General features: G+C 37.8%; 1 protein-coding gene across 3 annotated transcripts; it reads left to right on the forward strand.

Annotated features, from left to right (window-relative positions):
• Positions 1–980: 980 nt before the first annotated feature.
• LOC103713329 (histone-lysine N-methyltransferase ATX4) lies at positions 981–18,494 on the forward strand. Of its 3 annotated transcripts, none has more exons than XR_003386831.2 (25): positions 981–2,595; positions 2,758–2,813; positions 2,887–3,097; positions 6,021–6,134; positions 6,269–6,337; positions 6,606–6,697; positions 6,826–6,903; positions 8,360–8,498; positions 8,937–9,030; positions 9,156–9,255; positions 9,408–9,532; positions 9,875–10,020; positions 10,176–10,280; positions 11,202–11,266; positions 11,721–11,922; positions 12,623–12,709; positions 12,820–12,876; positions 12,964–13,053; positions 13,868–13,954; positions 15,915–15,989; positions 16,085–16,185; positions 17,132–17,266; positions 17,452–17,665; positions 17,755–17,887; positions 17,995–18,494. XR_003386831.2 is itself a non-coding variant. In XM_026807046.2 (22 exons), the coding sequence occupies exons 1-22, from the start codon at positions 1,624–1,626 to the stop codon at positions 17,220–17,222; spliced, it is 3,156 nt and encodes a 1,051-aa protein (XP_026662847.2). In that variant the 5' UTR covers positions 982–1,623; the 3' UTR covers positions 17,223–17,419. The 3 variants fall into 3 exon arrangements, 1 of the variants encoding a protein (XP_026662847.2); XR_003386832.2 differs by having other exon boundaries at positions 17,132–17,222; XM_026807046.2 differs by lacking the exons at positions 17,452–17,665; positions 17,755–17,887; positions 17,995–18,494 and having other exon boundaries at positions 982–2,595; positions 17,132–17,419.
• Positions 18,495–20,138: the final 1,644 nt, after the last annotated feature.

Consider the following 20,138-nt stretch of genomic DNA (forward strand, 5'->3'; position numbering starts at 1 on the left):
TTTCCACGGTGGAACCCCCTACCGGCGCCGCCGTCGGAAGATTCCGATTCCGGCCTCCGGCGTCGCAAGGTGGGACTGTAAGTTTTGCCTTTAAGACCGCCATGGCCACCTTTCTAGTTTACCCAAACTAATCTATGACTTCTCCATTTCTCTTTGTTAAAAAAAAAAAAAAAGAAGAAAAATATCTCCATTCTTAGCTTGTCCTACATCCCTGCTCTAGGAAAGAAGTAACCAATCTCATGCAACCGCGCAGAGATTAGCCTCCATACGAAATTTCCACTGGTAGAACGAGATTATAAAGAAAAATTGAGACAAGTGGTGTCATCTCCCATCGAAGTCTAACAAGTACCGGAGAACAATAAAAAAATAATATTACATAACGAGGAGCAAATTTTCAAAGAAGACGACAGTCAGAATTACAGGAGGAAGGAAAGAAAGAAAGAAAGAAAAAAAATCCACGAGCAACTCTGATCTTGTAGCCTAAACTTTCCTTCCACATGCGAATCCCCCGAATCAAATGAAGCATCTCCCTCGCCCCGATAGGTAACGAGTTCATCTTTTCCCACTATCTAAGACGAATTTATGAATATTCCATACCTCATCAAACAATAGGAGGATGCAAAGCAACCGTTACACGAACCTCGGCAAATCCAAGTAATCAATCGCGCAATCGAGAAATGAACCTCTACCAGGAAAAAGTGTAAATTAACGTGAAAATGCACTGTTTTAGCTGCCATAGACATAGAGCCTTACAAATACCCACAGTATAATAAAAACCTTAACAAAAAATAAAAATTCCACTCCCATTTCTTTGGAGCAATCCAACTCGAATCTAAATTCCACCCAACAGCTCAATACTCTAGATCATCCTTACACCAAAAACACACCTAGATCAAAAAAAACCAGCAAGTGCCACTCGGATCAATGTTTTAAGAACTGGAAATGGTTAACGAACTGGAAGGCGACAATATATTCGATGAGAATATCATCCCTGCCCACCACCACCGGCATCACCATCACCACCTCCTTAGCTAACCAGAGCCCATTGACACACAAGGAAAGGTTGAGCAATGAAGACATGGATTACGACCATTGCTCAAAGCTGTCTCCCATCTCCTCTCCAGTTCCCAAGCTTGGAGCCCATCACAAGCTGCTAGCCTTGGACTGGACCGTGCCCGAATCGTAAAAAAGTTATCCTTTCCACCCCGGCAGAAACAACGCCGCCACCGCTCTTTCTCCTTCTCCCCTCTTTAAGTTTTCATCAGGCAAAAATTGAAGCCCAAGTCACAATATATTTACCTCTATAAATAAAAATAAAACGCTCATCATCCCATCAAAAAACATAAGAGAAGCCGACGCGTAAAAAAAAAAATGTGGGGAAAATAACATCTATTTTTTTTTGATAGCAGAGGGCCGACCCCCCCGATCTCACCCTTCCCCGAGCTCGCCTTTCCAACCGTCACTCCCAATTCCTCCAAATCTGTGTATATATTAGGGTTTCTTCGTTCCTCCCGTTCTTTCTTTCTTCGTCCATCGACGATTCCGAGGAATTCTGGGGTTTCTGCGTCTCAATCGAATTCTGGGGTGTCTCCGCGGAATTTAGGGCTCCTCGTCGCCGGCGGAATGATCATAAAGCGGAGTCAGAGGGCGCAAATGCCGAAGCTGAAGAGGTGCAATGCAGAGGGCGCCGCCCCCGGCGAGGACGACGGGGAGAGGCGGCGGAAGAGGCGGCGGGAGGACGGGTTCTTTCCGCTGGAGGTGCTCGGGATCGTCTCCGCCGCCGGATTCCCGGCATTCCCCTTCGGATTCCGGCGACCGGGCGGGGACGCGCGAGAGGAGATGAGCAGCGCGGCCGTGGCGTCTTCTTGGTGCACCGAGGTCTCGTACTGCTCCGGTGAGGTGGAGTCGGAGTCGAGAGAGAGAAGGCAGGAAGAGAGGGATCGGCTGCACGAGGTGGTGGCGCCACCGCGGGCCCGACCGCCGGTCGTTCGGACGTCCCGAGGGCGCGTTCAGGTGCTCCCTTCCAGGTTTAACGATTCCGTCCTTATTGACCCGTGGAAGAAGGAGAAGCCCAAGGCGAAAGCGCTCGACCCCGATTTTGAGATCAAGACTGACCTGATGGAACCTAGGAAACAAGGTTTCATCCATAAAGATTCCAACTTCAGCTCAGTTTTCCCCAATTCAATCACATTGTTCGACAACGAAGAACGCCATTGGACGTGCAGAAATTTAAAATTCAAGAAAAATTCTTCTTCTCGAAGTACTCTGACGTCTCTTCATGAGAGTTTTGCGGGAGCTGAGAAGTGGTTGCCGCCGGTGGTTGATGTGGAGTTTCCACTGGTTTATGATTCTGATCCAATGACGGTGGAAACAAGGATGCTGAAGGAGAATGTAGAACAGAGGAAGGATTTCTATCGGCCAGAGGAGTTTGTTCTGGGTAATATCGTTTGGGCTAAGTTAGGGAAGAAGTATCCTGCTTGGCCAGCGATCGTGGTCAATCCAATGCAGGAAGCTCCGGAGGCAGTTCTGCAATCCTCCATTCCTGGGGCCATCTGTGTGATGTTCTTTGGGTACTCCGGAAATGGAAACCATAGGGTAAATTAAATTCGACTTTTATCCATTTTCTTAATAAAATCCCCCCTTCTAACGTTATGTGCTTCTATGCTTTTGACTTGTTGTTAATACTGTCTCATCATCGTCATAGCTGTTGTTACTGTGATGATTATAAATTAATTTTAAGCATTTGTTCGGAAACAGGAGTATGCATGGGTGAAGGAGGGGATGATCTTTCCGTTTTTAGACTACGTAGACAGGTCAGTTTCATGAGTTGGAAAATATGGAAATATTTTGAAGTGGCTACGCTAAAACCTTGAAGTTCCACTCTAGGTTTCAGGGACAGACAGAGTTGCATAAGAGCAAGCCTAGCGATTTTCGGTTGGCTATGGAGGAGGCCTTCTTAGCTGAGCATGGTTTCTTAGGAGTGCAAGTGGGTTGCAATGATACGGCTGAGCAGCCTGCATATCATCAGTCCTGTCCTAGAGGGATCCAAGAGGCCACTGATTCGAACCATGATCAGGAGTGCCAATCAGAGATCCAGGCAAGTTTATTTGAAATTAAATTTATGATATTTTTGCTATAATTATATTGTGGGTGGAAAGTTTTCAGTGGCCACATTGTGACCTCCAAGAATATCATAATCTGCTAGTAGAGAAGTTGTTTACAGCATGAGGATCAAACACATTCTCAATGTACTCTTCCATTGAATCTTGTGGACCCTTCAAAGAATTCTTTGCTTGAAATTTGTTACCATATTTCTCAGGTTGCAACAGAAAAGGAGACTTTGATAATTATTTGCTATTAAATTACAAATACTTTCAGTTTGTATATAAGTTCTATAAAGACATCTGGATTCAGTTTACATATGCATTAATGGGTGATTGCAAATTTTGCCACAACTTAAACATCTTTGACTCATATAGACACATTGCACACCTCAATTCATAACGTGGAAGGTTGATAGTGTTAACTGAGAACATATAATATAGTTTTCAATCTTCCATATTATATATTATAATGGGAATTCTTGCCCAAATGATGGCCGACGCCAAGATAGTGAAGCCTTTGCATAGCTGCTGCCCATAAAAAAAAGCTCCTGCGCCCCTGTGCTGCCCCGCTTCTCTTGATGTATATTTTGCATGCATCTTATAAATACCTGCCTAGTGAAGGAAATGGAAGGGGTGATGTGGCATTCAAAGAGGGACTCCTTTTCTTTTACTTATCCTTTTAATACCCTTTTCGTTTTCTCTATGGAATTTCATCTTGCAAGTCTGACAAAAGAAGGAAGCTGAAATGGCACAGGTTTTCTACTTTTTATGTGCATTACATGTGCCCAACACTGTTAAGTTTCACATAGAGCAGAAGATATAGACTTCCATAATCATATATTTTCAATTTAAGGATGTGCTTATAGAGGGGAGCACTACCATTGGATCCATTGTCTTTACCCTTGTTAATGTCCACGCAACAACTTCTGAAAATTTGGACTCTAGGCACCAATATCTTTTGCAATATTAAGTGTACGTCGACTGAAATTAGGAAGTGTCTTATGATGTTTATTTCTTTTAACCATTTTGCCTTTTTTGCTACAATCCGAGGAATGATGCCTCACTCTGTATGCTTTCTGATCGGAGACTTTCTTTCCATCACCTCTTTTACTTCTTAAGGTTCGCCATACTTTACCAAAGCACCATCAACGATTCTCCTTGTCCTCATCATTGAGCCAAAATGACAACTGGGGTTGTGGGATTGATGGTGACTGTTAGATGAGTCAAGTCACCTTATACACTTCGTCATGATCTAGCAGATGGAGAGGGGTATGCTAGGACATTTTGTCATGTCACCTTCTGTTAAGGGGTGTGTTTGTTTCCATGCAAGTAAACAGCCTGAACTGCACTGAGGTCAGAAACAGTTACTTCTAGGCATTTCTTTCTCTGTTATTCAGCCCAAAGTGAGGAACTTGGTTTCCCACTTCAGCAAGCGAGAGACGGAGAGAGAAGGGTTGCAGTCTCCAAAGTTAAGTTCTATATGGTTAACTAGGGCATATAATGCTACTTTAATGCCCTTCCACCAAGGTTTGGAAAACCAACCATACTGCAGTGCATCCCATGCCGTAGTGCCCCATATCAGCAAACAATGAGTAAATAAAACTTATGTGCCATATTGCACTATTCCCTCATATAACGATAATTTAATCCTTGCCTCTCACTCACTTTCCTGTTACAAGTTGTCATTTAAGCAGTATTTAAATACTAATTATCATTAAAATCACTCGTTAATCATTTTAATGCTTAAATATTTTTACTTTCTATGCACCAGCTTCCTCAAAAACAGATAGATAGAACTCAAGTTCAAACACTAATATCTCTTATGTAGAAACAAGCACACCCTTAATTGTTGGAGCTCCTTTACACAAGATGCTTGAGGATTGATGTCAAAGGATGCTAAGATATCCTGATTGGATTTCTAGCAACTGACAAAATGAACATATGACCCACCTATTGTACATGCAAACATCTTTGTGAAGTTATAAAGCTTACAAAATTAACTTTTTGCAAATTGATTTATTATTTCAGCAATGCAAAGTAGTAATTTTGTCATGTGCTTATCCCATTTTTGGGTGATTGTTGATGCACTATGTGAATTATCTTAGCTACATCAAACTTTTTGAGAGCACCAAATAAGTTCACAATGGCTTGATTGCTTTTGCTTAAATTGTTTGTAAGTACCTCACCTTGCAGGAAGAGGCTCTTGTAACCAAGGATCGCTGAACCGGTACCGATACGCATATCGGTCGGTGCCGGTACCGGTACCGGGTCGGACTAGTACGGACAGATACTGAACCGGTACCACTAGTCGGCCTGGTTCACGCATCCAAAAGTCGAAAAAAAAATTTGGAACTGGTACGGGCCGGTACCAGTTTTTAACATCGAACCGGACCGATTAGAGCCGGCACTGATTCAGTACGGGCTAAACCGTCCGGTACGGCCAGTTCAACATTTCTTGCTTGTAAGGATAGGTACTTTAGTTTGTGTTGAAGATTGTAGGAGGAGAAAAACTGAAATTAGCATGAACAAAGGTTGAACTAGATACAAATAGCATTAGAGGTAGCCCTAGATACGAATACCAGGAAACTCAAAATCCATAATGTCGGCCCCAAATAGTTGAGAAAAAGGCTAGATGATTATGATTATAATTATGATTGTAATAAAAAATCATCAGTTAAATATGATTTTTATGCCAGATATTTCACTGTTATCTTTATAAATTTCTTTTTTATGGATCCTTCTGGTGCTACTTATAGCATATTCCATCCATCCAGAATTTTATGCGCAGCAGCAATTTTTGTCTGCTGCGGTATATGTTTTCCTTGCTAATGCAGAGTGTATGCGGATATGGAAGAAAGTTTCTCGTGATTTTTTTTTTTAAAATTCATTTCTTTTTTATGTTATTTTATTTTTCAGGCTGTAAACAAATCAGGAAGGCATTGTGAGAGTTGTGGATTGATCCTTCCAGTCAAAAGTGCAAAGAAAATGAAGCAGAAATCTGAACGACTAGTGTGCAGATATTGTGCTAAGGTTTGAAGCAGAGATCTATGGCTGTTATAACTTTTCTTTCTTTTTTTCTAATATTCACCAAAGCTGATGTTGTCATAACCTTTCTTCTTGAACTTGTTATACACTTCGTGGCTTCATCATTGCTGTATTTACAGCGTTTGAGTTCAAAACAATATTGTGGAATATGCAAGAAGATTTGGCATCATGAAGATGGTGGGAAATGGGTAAGAGGATTTCTACAAACTGAAAATGTTTTGCTAACTTCTCATTTAAAGTAAGGCTTATATTCAATGTCAAATAGTTGGGCCTGAATGTCTAATACTTGGGCTTAATCAAGTCAGGTTCATTGTTGTGAATGTCCAACTTGGGTCCATCTGAGCTGTAACCTTATGATTCAGCTTAATTTTGAAAGCATTGTATTAATCATGATTTCCTGATATTATCAAAGCCTATGAAAAATGAGGTTGACTGATCATGTTTTTAATGTCAAAGGATATGGAAGACTCTCATTATTTTTGCCCTGACTGCAAGGCAAAGTTAAATTTTGAATCATCAGAAACGGAGAAGAAGCACTCAGAATCTAGGTATGCCTATGCTCTTATTGGGTTGTTTGATATACAGTTTATTTTTTATACTCCATCTATAATCAGGATAACTGGATTTTCGTTAGTTATTTCTACTTTAACCTTCTAAGCACATGTTATAATAACAGTTGGCCAGACACAAGATCCAATAAAATTACTGTTTGTTGTTTTGGGATGGAAGGGGCTTACCTACCAGAGCAACACGTGTAAGTATTAGAAATTTGTGAATTTGACTAAAGGCAAAACTTGATATAAGTAGTCGTTCTTTGTACTTTATATCATTCAATTTATCTGCTATTCATCATAGATTCTGTCAAGTCTAATAAATCATTAAAGAATATGAGCCAATTTTATTCTTTGTGAGGAAAGATATGGGTTGAACCAAAATAATTACCAAATGAATTGTTTTATATTCATAATTATTTATACTTACAATAATTACCATTCCGACATGTAAAAGCAAGGTCTGCGGAACCATCCCGAGTCGTCCTGAGCCATACCAGCGGCGGATCGGGACGGTTCCGGCATTGAAACCGAGATGCCATTGCTAGAGGGGGAGAAGAAGAAGGAAAAAGAGGAAGAGAGAGAGAGAGAGAGCCCTGGCCGGCCTCTCTCTTCCTTCCTCTCCCTCTCCCTCTCCCTCCTTCCCTCCCTCCCCTGCTCTCTCTTTCTCTTTTCCTTTCTTTCATTCTCCCTCTCCCCAGCCTCTATTGTGTCGGTTCTAGGCCGGCACGACATGGTGCGGGGCCGTACCGACCCGTGCCATCGAGCAATCGATACGGGACCCGGTACCGGCACTGCATACCTTGTGTAGAAGACTAAGTAATCATAGGTTACCGGACTTATAATGTCATAGTTGGGTCATCAGATAGCTTTGCTTGACAAAAATTTATACCTTAATTGTGACCACACTGATAACAAGCTGTTTTATTGATTGGATCTTTTTTTTTTCAAATGCTACCATGAATGCAATGATAATTTAGGATGTGTTTCATATCTTGATAGGATCTTTAAGTGGTTCTCAACATTTAAAAAGGCCCTGTAAGAAAGAGGTTCAAATTCACTTAGCATGGTTGGAAAGAGGATTCAGGGACCTTAGATGCTAGAACACCTTGATGGAGCAATGGTAGGAGCGGTAAGAAAGTTTGAAGGGGTTTTCTTTAATGTCATATTTAGTTTTTCTTGTTGGAAGATGTTCCCAAGATGATTTCAACAAGGGTCAGGGGGGCCTTAGAGAACCTGGATGAGCCAAAAGACCTTTGACACAGTATTTAGCTTTTGACTGGATGAAATAGTGAAGATGGACTGACTAACTTAACTGATGCACAAATAAAGTATTGCTGGTTTTAATTACCACCCTCATATTAACAGTAGCTATCATGTATTTAAGCTTGTGGTTGGGAATAGATTGTTCATCCTTTTGACTGTCACCTTAACAAAACCATGTTCTTCCCCTCATCTTTTTCTTTTAGACAAGATCTAGACAAGGGAGAGTTTTGTAAAGCACTGTATTGATTTGCCTGAACTATGCATTAGTGAACCTGATCCTCTTCCTTATCTTATTTTGCCTTTTTTTTGAGTTCATGTTTTAAGCAGTCTAATTGTTTATTATTTCTCAGATGTCTGCTGATTATGCTTATTAAATTTTGTAAATGTGGACAGAATCTCATGTCAATGTGACTCTTGCAAGGGGCAGAAAAAGTTCATGCTTACTGAATGGGAGCGACATACTGGTTCTAAAACTAAAAACTGGAGGTCTAGTGTTAAAGTCAAGAGCGCGATGTCACCACTGGGAAAATGGGTTTGTACTTGATTAAGAAACTTTCTTCTTAAGGCAATGATAAATTTTATTGTAGTGTTTTTTTTGTTGTGTGGCATATTCAGGTTGAACTTTCCTGAATTTTCTTCTGTTGATTATTTAAACTACTATTTATATATAAAGACTATTGATTATTGAAAATCAAAAATTTGATTAGTGGCTATACATAAGAATTTTTATGTAAAGCTCTTCATCACTTAGTATGCTTGTTTCTCTTGTACTGGATGGGGTCTGTGGGTTTGGCACTTTGGCTGCTGCATCACTCTGATTCAATCATATTTTAGGCATTTATATTCAATATTTGTGACATTCCATTTTGATATATCTAGATTTAGTAGACTTCTGTTGCAATCAATGATCACATAGATTAGTGTTAAATCCTTGCTGGGTGGTTTAACTATAAATATTGCTAACTTGCAGGTAGGACGTTATCAGGCTACTATGGTTTCTGCACACCATGCTAAACGCCCATCTCCAAAAGTAAGGAAACAAAAGATACTTGCTTCCTTGCACGGTAATTCCATTTTTCTAATACTATTTGAGTATTTGTTCTTTGATGAGATACCCCATTTGGCAGTTGCAGCCCCCATGCCAGTCCTTGAATTAACTGATGGTGCTTATGGTTTTCATTTTTGATAGAAGCATATGACCCAGTGTATGTCAGATGGACAACAGAACGATGCGCAATCTGCAGATGGGTTGAGGACTGGGATTACAATAAAATTATTATCTGTAACAGGTATTTCATACAATCATGTGGATCCTAAACCTATTCTGCAAGCCCTTATTTGATGCAGATTTAATAATTTTTGCTTCCTGGTGTCCATGCTAAATGGAAAGCAAAAAAGATTCAGTTGTGAATAATTAACAAATAGTCACATAAATATCCAGATGTCAAATAGCAGTTCACCAGGAATGCTATGGAGTGAGAGGCAAACAAGATTTCACATCTTGGGTTTGCCGAGCTTGTGAAACCCCAGAGCAAAAGCGGGAATGCTGCCTTTGTCCTGTAAAAGGTATGATCTCTTTTATCAGACATGCACTGTTTGCTTGTTTTGTCATCTATGAGGTTCTGCATTCTTTTGTGCGTTATGATGAAAATTTTTACTAGTCATGTTACCGAGTTACCTAGAGATCTCAATCCAAAAGCTGACAGTTCAATTGAATTGCTCTTCTGGTTTCCAGGTTCACAAATAAAATCCACTTTATCCTCAGCTTATAAGTATATATAGCTTGAAACACGGTCTTGAGTCTCATTATTTCTTCTTTTTCTTTTTTGATGTGAAATTATTGGTTTTATTCATTAAATATTATAAAGTTAATCCAGATCTTAGTGATTTGATCGTTTTAAACCTCAGGTGGTGCTTTAAAGCCAACGGACATTGATGCATTATGGGTCCATGTCACGTGTGCCTGGTTTCAGCCTCAAGTTTCTTTTGCAAGTGATGAAATAATGGAGCCTGCTGTTGGCATATTGAACATTCCATCCGAGTATTTTGTGAAGGTTAAGATATGATTATGGATTATATTATGCTGACTACTGGGAAAATTATTTCAAGACCTTCTCCCAATGTGGAAACTGTTATGCTCTATTCCACATCTTATAATATGCATCAAATTAGAGATTTAACTGATACCTTGCTTTCCATGTGTCTCCAGGTTTGTGTCATATGCATGCAAATGCATGGTTCTTGCACACAATGCTTTAGATGTTCCACTTATTATCATGCCATGTGTGCATCAAGAGCGGGATACCGCATGGAGGTAGATCAGTAATAATAACAATTATTTTGACTCCTCTAGCTGAGTGTTTGATAGAATTTGTTAATTAGGAGCTTCTAGTATTATTTCAAAGACTCCCATCAATTCTAATGATGATTTTGATATGAGCTCGCTGTTGATGAATCCTTAGTCAGATTTTTTTTGCCTTTTAAAATGACATGAATATATTAACCAATCATAATAATCTGAAGTTTCCCAATAATTCTACAAATGATAGGGTCCATACATACTAAGGAAGCAGAGGTCCTTCCTGTACGTAATAATTTATTTGGTGGATGTGCATGAGGCATGCTGCTATAACAATTCTTTTTTTCCCCTTACGCTAAATCAATGCTGATTTTGCCATTGGCTACCCTCATTAACCTGCATAATCATATCAAAAGGAAGATCTGGCCTAATGTCGTAAATAAGTAATATGTCATATGTTTTCTATTGTTTGATATTGCAAAACTTTGTTATCAAAATGTTACTGAAGACTATTTCTTGTCTCCACCAACTCATGTGAGAGAAGGATATCAATCATAAGCAGTTTAATTTTCTTTGATTTCTTACTGCAACTGTACTGTGGTGGCGTAAATGTGCAAAAACTTGGCATGTTATCACACGGAATTGTCTTGCACCATTGAGGTGTCTAGTGAGAGGCAGTATTGCTGGCATGTGTGTTTAATTTCTCAGCGGTACAATTGTGCAAAAGAGATTCACTAGCATCCTCCTATGAAGACTTGTGCACATTGAAGACACCTTTATGTTTGTAGTTATGTTTGGCATATTTGCACTTCTTCTAATCCAAAATACTGGTTTCTGTTTTACTTCTTCATTTAAAATTGAATTAACCCACTGCACAAAGCTTAATCTTTTATGCAAGAAATCGTTTGATGTTGATACACTGTTGATGGATTGCAGTTGCACTGCCTAGCGAGAAATGGGAAACAGATAACAAAAATGATCTCATATTGCGCGAATCACCGGTAAGCTTCTGTTGGTGGCAGTTAGTAATGAAATGGTTTCTATATTTCTTGATACCTTCCTCTATCACCATCTGTTTCTTTTTTGGAAATTGCTGGATAAACAATCTGTGAACATTAGACTTTAGATTTAGAAACAAAACCTGCCACACCAGCAAATTATCCGATGTGTCTTGAACACTGGTCTGTTTCTCAATGTTGAAAATCCATATTATGTTGCATTTAAATAGCTGAATGACATGTCAGAAAGCATCTCTATGGATGTTAATGTCCAGTATATGTTATATACTTATATTCAGTTGTTGTCATCAAGGGTAAAAAGAGGGGGGTGGATCATCTTTTATTGTTTTTTGCAGTGTTATACTCCAAACCTGCTTGTTAAGAATTTGTCAAGAATTTGCATCAATTATCTTTTGATTGAGGTAATGCAACTGCAGAGTTTTTATTTTCTGTACAGGGCTCCAAACCCAGATACTGTTTTAATCATACAGACCCCGGTAGGGGTATTCTCTTCCAAAAAGTTGCTCCAGACTAACGAAAAGCAGAGAGGGTCAAGGCTGATTAGGAAAGACATCCCCAAAGTTCCAACCTTACCTTCTCAATATTCTGAAATCTCATCTGCAGCAAGGTGTCTGATCTATAAAAGAATAGAAACTAAGGTACGATAAGCATAGAACATTGGACTTATCTTTGATAAAAATTTATTTATTGTGCGGCATATATTATAACATGATCTATTTGGTGCTATCCTTGCAATCTGCTATGCTTAATATTGCTTTTCCAGTTTTCCCCTCTGGCTAAAGCCTTCAAACACTCTTAGCGGGTGCATGGAACTTAACATTCTCTCTGAATCTTGGCCTCTGTCCTGAGAATGATGGTTTGACAAGAAAATAATGCATCTTCTCTAATGGGGTAGCGTCATTGTCATGGCAGGAGAATTTCTTAAAATTATTGTGTTTGCAGACTTAGTCTTTAATTTGTTTTTGTTTCTAATAGGATATGGTAGCTGTTCTTTAATACATGCATGGGTGTATGTTTTTGATATCGAAGGAGCTTAACATGTTTATTACTTGTGCTTTACTTTAAAACATCCATTCATACATGATCATAGTAATGATATGGTAAAAGATTGGTTTGATATATAACGTCATGAGCAGCTAGTTATAACAATTGATGCTTCATGTGCTCCTCTGCTGTGTCTGGATAATAATCATCTTTAGTCATTGTATCTTTTAGTCTTAGCCTCATTCTCATATTCTTTTTTAAATTAGTAATGATTTCTGCTTCATGAAGATAAATTTCTTCTATTTAACATCAAGTACTAAAATCAGTTTTTACTTACATTTGTTTGCTGTATAGAGAAAACAAGAAGAGGCCATTGCCCACAGAGTGATGGGGCCTATTCATCATACTCTGGATGAAATTAGATGCTATAATACACCTAGGGTAATTCTCTTGTTCTTCTTATACTCCACAGTTTCACATGGTTTTCTTTTTAAAACTCAATGCTGAGCAATTGGGCATTCATGAGAAATGTATATGTTCTTGCAAAACAGGATGAGAAGGATCCTGAATCATTTTCTACGTTCAGGGAGCGTCTTAAATATTTGCAAGTAATTGTCTATTGCACTATGTTCCACATGTTTTCACATATTAATTTCAATATCCTCATGAGGTCTTTTGTCTACTCATGCTTTTAGATGACTGAGAATAGCAGAGTTTGTTTTGGTAGATCTGGAATACATGGATGGGGCCTTTTTGCACGTAGGAACATTCAAGAAGGAGAAATGGTACTATTCAAACTACAAATTTTCACTCATGTTCTTTCTTCAAGAGAACTTGATTATTATTTTGTCCATCAAAATTTACCTGCTAATTCATCATTGTCTTTGATGCATTCAGTATTCGCCATGTATGGTTATGTTTAGTGCCAGCATGCATGATATGTCATCTAAATTGATAATCCACATGTTCTGTTACAATCTGAAATTCATAAAATGCAAACTTTACAAATAATAGATACTATATATGGATCAGAATATGCTCTTTCTCTTGTTACTGAAAATTATTTATTGTTTGACAATTTGTTGAACTGTGAAATGACCCATATATATCATTTCTTGATTGCTAAGCATTTGGAGGATTTAAAACATGATGAGTAGCATGCTTTCAGTTTTGATGGTTCATTTCAACATGCATTCTGGCACCAGGGCATTTCTACGATGGTTATGCCTTAGAAGCATTAGAAAGTATCACTTTGTGTGCGCACACATATGTGTACAGGTGTACATATAAACATAAATAAGTTAACATTATCTATGTGGGCGTGCTGATATGTGAAATAAAACTATGTGAAAATTATGAAGAAATGATTGTAATCAGGAAATAGCACGGTTTCATGTAGAAAAAATATGTTAAGTGTATCTTTTGTTCTAAGCCCCCTGTGACTAATTTGTTTGTGTGCTAGATCTTGCTGCTGTCTAGATTTTGCTAGTATAGCTTAACAAAAAGTTTAGAGCATTGCTTGTATATAAGTTGGTTGTATAAGACAAGGTAAAAACCTTGGTTTCAAAAGCAGTATGACAGTTTGAAACATATAATCAGGTCATTGAATACCGTGGGGAGCAGGTCAGATGCAGCGTTGCGGATTTGAGGGAAACACGTTATCGGTTGGAAGGAAAAGATTGCTATGTGAGTCATCTTTCTGTGCCTATCCTTGTTTTGTTCTTATTAGTGGTCTGGTGATGATAATGACAAGAAAGACAAACCTGAAGTCGGGCTTTCTTTTTTTCTGAAATTTTCTTAATTCATGTAGAATATACTGACAAAACAACAATAAGTGTACTACTTAAAATTTGTGGGTACTCAGTTAAGATATTAGCTTTTTGGTAAATGTGTTTGGCTGTCTTGATGGAAGATCTTAAGTAACTTCTACCACCAAAAAAAGAAATTCATGAATGCTAACGTTCTGCTTGTTGTATTTTGGATAATTAGCACTTGTACAGACATTGAAATTGTGGAAATTAAATCTTAATGACATATTGACTTTGTGTAGTCTTTGATATATAATAGAGTAGTTCTTATTACTTTTGTATAATGAGGACACACTTACTCGAATGTTGATCTGTCTGTTTGGAGTTTGGACAGCACCTTTTATTTTATGCTAATTCTGTAACTTGAAAGTATTAAATGTGTATTTTTAGTGCATTTATGCTAACCTATAAATTTCTACTTATGCTTTCATTGGCTAATATTCATGTGATAAATTATCTTAACATATTTATGTACAGGCTTGATAGTGTATCTGAATGTAGATGTTACAATTGGTGCTGCTTTTTAGGTTATCTATGTAAATCCATTTTGCTAAGTGGATCAATAATTGCTATCTCAGTTAGGAAAACATAGGATTGAACCTATACATCTGTATTTGGTGTCAGTTCTTTTTTCCCCAAAAATTTAGACAGAAAACCATCAGATGTTTTAATTTTATTTACAATTCACTATGATGAAGCAACTAAGAACATGAATTCTTGCATGTGATAGAAATGACAGATGCTCATGTTAATGCTGCCACTTACACATGTATTTAATACCCTCATCTATTTCCATACTCTTTTAAGGCTACTCTCAAGGTGTCACTTTAGCTAAACAGACTGAACCTTTGAGTTTTGGCATCTGGAGGCAAAGAAACATGGAGTTGAGTATGTCTCTTCTCATGCCTCAGATTATAGCAGCCTCAAGTATGCAGTTTCAGTTCTCTCCAAAACTCTTGATGAGTCCTGCGATCTATGGCAGCCTCAGGGAAAAATTAATGGACGTTGACCTATTAATCATTTTGCAACTTCAAAGTAGTCCTTTTTTTCTGGTAAAAAGGCATTTAGCTCCCCCCACCTTTTTGTGAATGGGACAAAATAGTCCTTTCTTCCAATTATTGCAAACATATTAGTCCTTTTGCAACCGCATTCAAATTAGATCTCTTTATGTTAGATAGCAATTATAGCTTCATTTTTTTCCTACTGTTATAACACAAACTCCTTGAATGATCCACGTTTCCAATCCCCTTGTTTAATATAATCATCATAGGATAAATCTAAGGTTATAATTGCTATTTAACATAAATAATTTAATTGACTTAATTTGAATTTTAACCTGGAAAATTTTGGATTTTCAATGGAATTCCTGATTTTGAATATAAGGCAATATATATATATATATGATTGTAAAACTAACCTGACTAGAAAAAGTGCTGGTACAAGTAACTAATTATTGACCATGCCTAAGAACACAACTTGAAGTATGTATTGTACCCTCCAGTTCTCTGTGATCAAGAAATTTTAGCTTGGTCTTATGTTGGGCTAAAATATCGTGCAAAGGGTTCTCTTTCTCAGATCCTTCATTTATATGGCTAGGTCCTTTGCTTTGAAAAATATGTTTGATTCGTATAAAATGATCCACTTGTTAAGATTGCTAAGGTACATTTGTTTAGGGTTGGTGATTCTTGGGGTACTAACTCTTTGATCTAGTTTATGCAAATTGTGACATTTGCTTAGAATGAGTAGTGGTATGCATGGGCAGAGATGAGCTTTTCTTTGTTACTTGTACACATTGAATTGGATTTGGATTAGAAACATGTTTTCTTCATATTTTGCAGCTTTTTAAAATCAGTGAAGAAGTAGTGGTCGATGCTACAGATAAAGGGAATATAGCACGTTTAATCAATCATTCTGTAAGCAGTTGTTCCATAAAATTTCTCCAATTTCTTCTGATTGCTTGTAGAGAGAATGCTGCCTATACTGATGTAATGTTAAACTCTTTATGCAGTGCATGCCCAATTGCTATGCAAGAATTATGAGCGTGGGTGATGATGAGAGCAGGATTGTTTTAGTAGCTAAGACAAATGTTTCTGCTGGAGATGAATTGACGTATTCTTATTTTCCTCTTCTCTCAAAATCCTAATCTCATTTCTGTTGAATTATTTCTGTCTTTTCTTTCATATGAGTTGTGGTTCATGATGTCGCCAAGTCTTTTGTGGAATCTTCCATCAAACTTTTCTTTCGTACTTAAAGTGGTGCATAATAAGGTAGATTTTATGAATAACCAAAAGGAAAATCTTTTTCTCTGTGGGAAGATTGCCTAGCCAATTTTCGAGGCTATGATTTGGCTAGGATGCCCAAATATTGACATGGATATGGATCTGTTGTGGAACGAAGATACAACAAGACATCTACAGACATTATTAATGACGTGGATATGATATGAATACTGGTAATGTATGTAACAAATTTATATGCTAAGTCACGGCACACAAATATAAATGAAAATACTGTGGAATAACTTCATCTTAGCTTTATATTGTTTCCTTCAAAAAACTGAATATTACTAAGTGCTTACAAAATGTATGCTTTTGCATTCATTTGTTATCTCTTCAACGCATATACGTCAAGCTTGTAGAAGTATCTAGATATCATAACATGCGAATCACAGCGCACTGTGATTTTCATCTTACACTCTGTGAGTTACTTGTGCTGCTCACATGGGGTCATGTATGTTGGTGATAAGTCTTCATAAATGGGATCATTGACTTGGATTGCTTCTATGAAATTGAAAATCACTCTCAAACGATGAAATATACTTCCTTTATACATATGTATACTGTATAATATCACAGTCAACCATTTTGTTCTTAGCTTTTGCTCTTCTTGAAATGGGTCAAATACTGGCCTGGTATGGATCCACCGAAAAACAGTACCGGTCGCTACTCAAAAGCATCAATGTATGCACTTATAATTGTAAATAGATGCCCATGTGGCTGACTGCACAAAGCTTATTCTCAAGCTAAGTTTTTTATAATCTGTTTGTGTTGTACAGGTATGACTACTTGTTTGACCCTGATGAAGGTGATGAATATAAAGTTCCCTGTCTCTGCAAAGCTCCAAACTGTCGGAAATTTATGAACTAGGTATCCGTACGCGCCCATTTGTTCCTTCGCACGAAGCTGTTAAGGTTCTGATCTGTCAAAATGATTTTGCATTCAATTACACATCCTTTTTATGAATTTAAAGTATTTAAAGCTTGAGAGTAACAAGGGTCACATTCTCTGTAAATTGCATTCATTTTTTTATTAACTATAGTAGTTTACCATTCTCTCTTTTTTTTAATCCTCGCAACTGGTCTGGTTACCAATCCAGTGGTCTGCATATGAACTTGCCTCATGGATGATGGAGAGTTCCAACATCTGCTTTATTTTGTTCTCCATGAGACTGTTGTTGTTTCTTGGAGGCAGAATTGATGTTGATGTCTGCTTACCATTGTTGCAAGTGTGTTGATGGCCATATATCCACCTTTTTTCTTGGTTGGTGGGGGGATGTTTCATGACTACTACAGACAAGAATTATATGTATGGTACGGCATGTTAAAGCCTCCTGGTTCCTACTCGTCGGAATTTCAAAAACACTTCGATCTAATTTCTAGCTCGGCCTTTAAAAATGCAGTCAACTTATCGATGCTCGTGGGGGGGGGGGGAAAAAATGCTTCGAGGCCAAAGCCTTGGTTCCCGAGAAAAGCTCCGACTGATAAGGTGTCGTGCAGGGACCGGAGCTTCACCCCACACGAACTCTATGAATGGTAGCGTCCCGTCCTGCTTTCTACATGGCGTGCATCTCTCTTTGGGTAGCTTTTATTGGGAATGCTCGCACTAGTCTTTTGAGTAGTAATAATTTGTTTGAATCCAGGGTTGCCGCTATTGGAGTACTGCTATACCCCCAACCGTGCACTGATGTGAACGCTCGCCCGACCATCGTCTCTCCTTTCTCACGTTTTCAACTCCGTCAATTCTCCGATCGACAAAGCCACCATTCCAAATGAAGCAGCGACGGAGTTCAGATCCGGAGGTAGGCAAGAAGACAGGAGGCCGGTCTTGCCGCTGAGCTCTGATGGTAGAGAGGAGATATTGGAGGGGGGGAAAGAGAGGAGAGGTCCGAGCCCGAGCTGGTGTTGAGCTCGAGAGAGAGGAGCGGTATCGCGTGGGACGGTGGAATCGCCGGTGAAGACGCCGCGGGAGGAAAGAACGAAGACAAAAAGATTTGTAAGGTACCGCAAATGGGCGTGGTATGTTCTCCTTGTCTTGCATAACATCACAGCTGATACCAATGCTAAATGCAAAAACAGTAACGAAGAAAATATTGTTCTATATTGACTATTTAATGATAGCCAAATTTGGGTACTTTCAAAAGTTGAGACTTAATTATCCAAAAAAAAAAACATGTTGAGAGTTGGATAATTATAATATAGAAGAATCTCCTTTGTTTTCCTAAAAAAAGAAGCTTTTCGTGGAAATAAATTTCCACATTTGATTGGAGGACATTTTAAAGAAAAGCAATAGGAAAGTAGCTTTTTTATAGAAATAAGTTTTTTATATTTTATGGAGAATAAAAATTTTATGGAACATGTAAAAATCACTTTCTCATGAGCTGACAATTATGATTATTTTTTTACCAAAAGTATCATTATAGTCCTTTTAATACCTAATTTTAATAGCTAATCTTAAACTATTAAAAAAGTATAAAATTTTAATTTAAAAATATATTAATAATTACCAAAAATTACCACAATATAAAAAAATGATCTAACTATTAAAAATGGTTAGAACTCTAAACTCAACCTAATAAATATTTTTAATACATAGTTTAAATATTTAAAAATATTTTTATTCTTTTTAAATTTAAAACTATTTAAAAATAACTATTAAAAATTATGCATGTAATGTTTTATAGATATTTGACACAACTTTATTAAAGGCATAATAGATATTTTATATAACTTTTCTCGAAAAATAGATGTTCAACCGAATATAAGTTATTCTGAAAAGTGTATTCTTATATGTTACTTTTTTGTCAATCAAATATGCAAAAATTATTTTTCTAAGCATCGTATATATATACAGACATCAATTTTTCAGAAAAAAAATGTTCCGGTGAGGTAAAATTTTTCTGGTGGGCCAGACGAATACTTATGTATCGATGCCTAATTGTTTTTATTTCAGTTTGCAATGACTTCTAGTGTAGTCTTCAAAGAGGATGAGAGTCCTGCCGAAATAGAACCTACGGCAGTTAGTTTAGGCATTCGGCCATAATCATGCCATCTGACCAACTAGTTTTCTAGTTTACTTACATAAAAGAACCGACGCTTGTCGCAGTCATAGCATCTCTCTGCTCAAAAGGCAGTGGTCTAAGATTCGAATATTGCATGGTGCAAGCCTAAAGTTTCGGCATGGATAATAAATTTAGAATGGATTCCTTCCTCAACCCACCCCCCTCCCCCGCCAACCCCAACACTTCCCTTTCTAAAAAAAGAAAAAGAAAAAAGAAAAAGAAGAACTTTGCTTCATGTAAAATCAATGACCTGATTTGGCTAACAGAATTTAAAAGGCCGTATTGTATGGAACCAAGGCTGTAGGGCTCAAATCATGATGTCGAGATCATATTGAAACCAAAGTTCATTCTTGGAAGGACATTCACTCATAAATTTCTCTTCACAAGGAAAGTAGAAAGGCTCATGCTCCACACCAACATGCTCCTTCGTAGGCATTGCAGCTAAGCTCTGTCCTTCTCTAAACTACGTCGTCGGTTAAAACTCCGTAATTTCAGACAAGTCGTTGTTAGGAGGGATGGCAAAATCTGATCCAGACAAGATTCTCTGCTGATCTTGCAGCATTATATATTGCAGATGCAATCCAAGTTCAAATACGACGGATCCCACTTCAAACCAAAACGAAGGTTGCAACCTGCTTAGGCTTTTGCCTAACGCTCCGTACTCGGCATACCACGGACCACATGATATATCGTGTTTCATCACGAATTGTCAAGTCAAATCATCT

The sequence above is a fragment of the Phoenix dactylifera genome, chromosome 4 (genome assembly GCF_009389715.1).
Source record: "Phoenix dactylifera cultivar Barhee BC4 chromosome 4, palm_55x_up_171113_PBpolish2nd_filt_p, whole genome shotgun sequence".
Classification (NCBI taxonomy): Eukaryota; Viridiplantae; Streptophyta; class Magnoliopsida; order Arecales; family Arecaceae; genus Phoenix; species Phoenix dactylifera.

What these genes read in the sequence shown, in the direction of transcription:
- LOC103713329 (XM_026807046.2), top strand. Translation starts at nt 1,624, where the DNA reads ATGATCATAAAGCGGAGTCAGAGGGCGCAAATGCCGAAGCTGAAGAGG. An exon ending in TACCTACCAGAGCAACACGT is followed by an intron (nt 6,904 to 8,359) that starts GTAAGTATTAGA and finishes AAATGTGGACAG; the next exon opens with AATCTCATGTCAATGTGACT. An exon ending in GAGCGGGATACCGCATGGAG is followed by an intron (nt 10,281 to 11,201) that starts GTAGATCAGTAA and finishes GATGGATTGCAG; the next exon opens with TTGCACTGCCTAGCGAGAAA.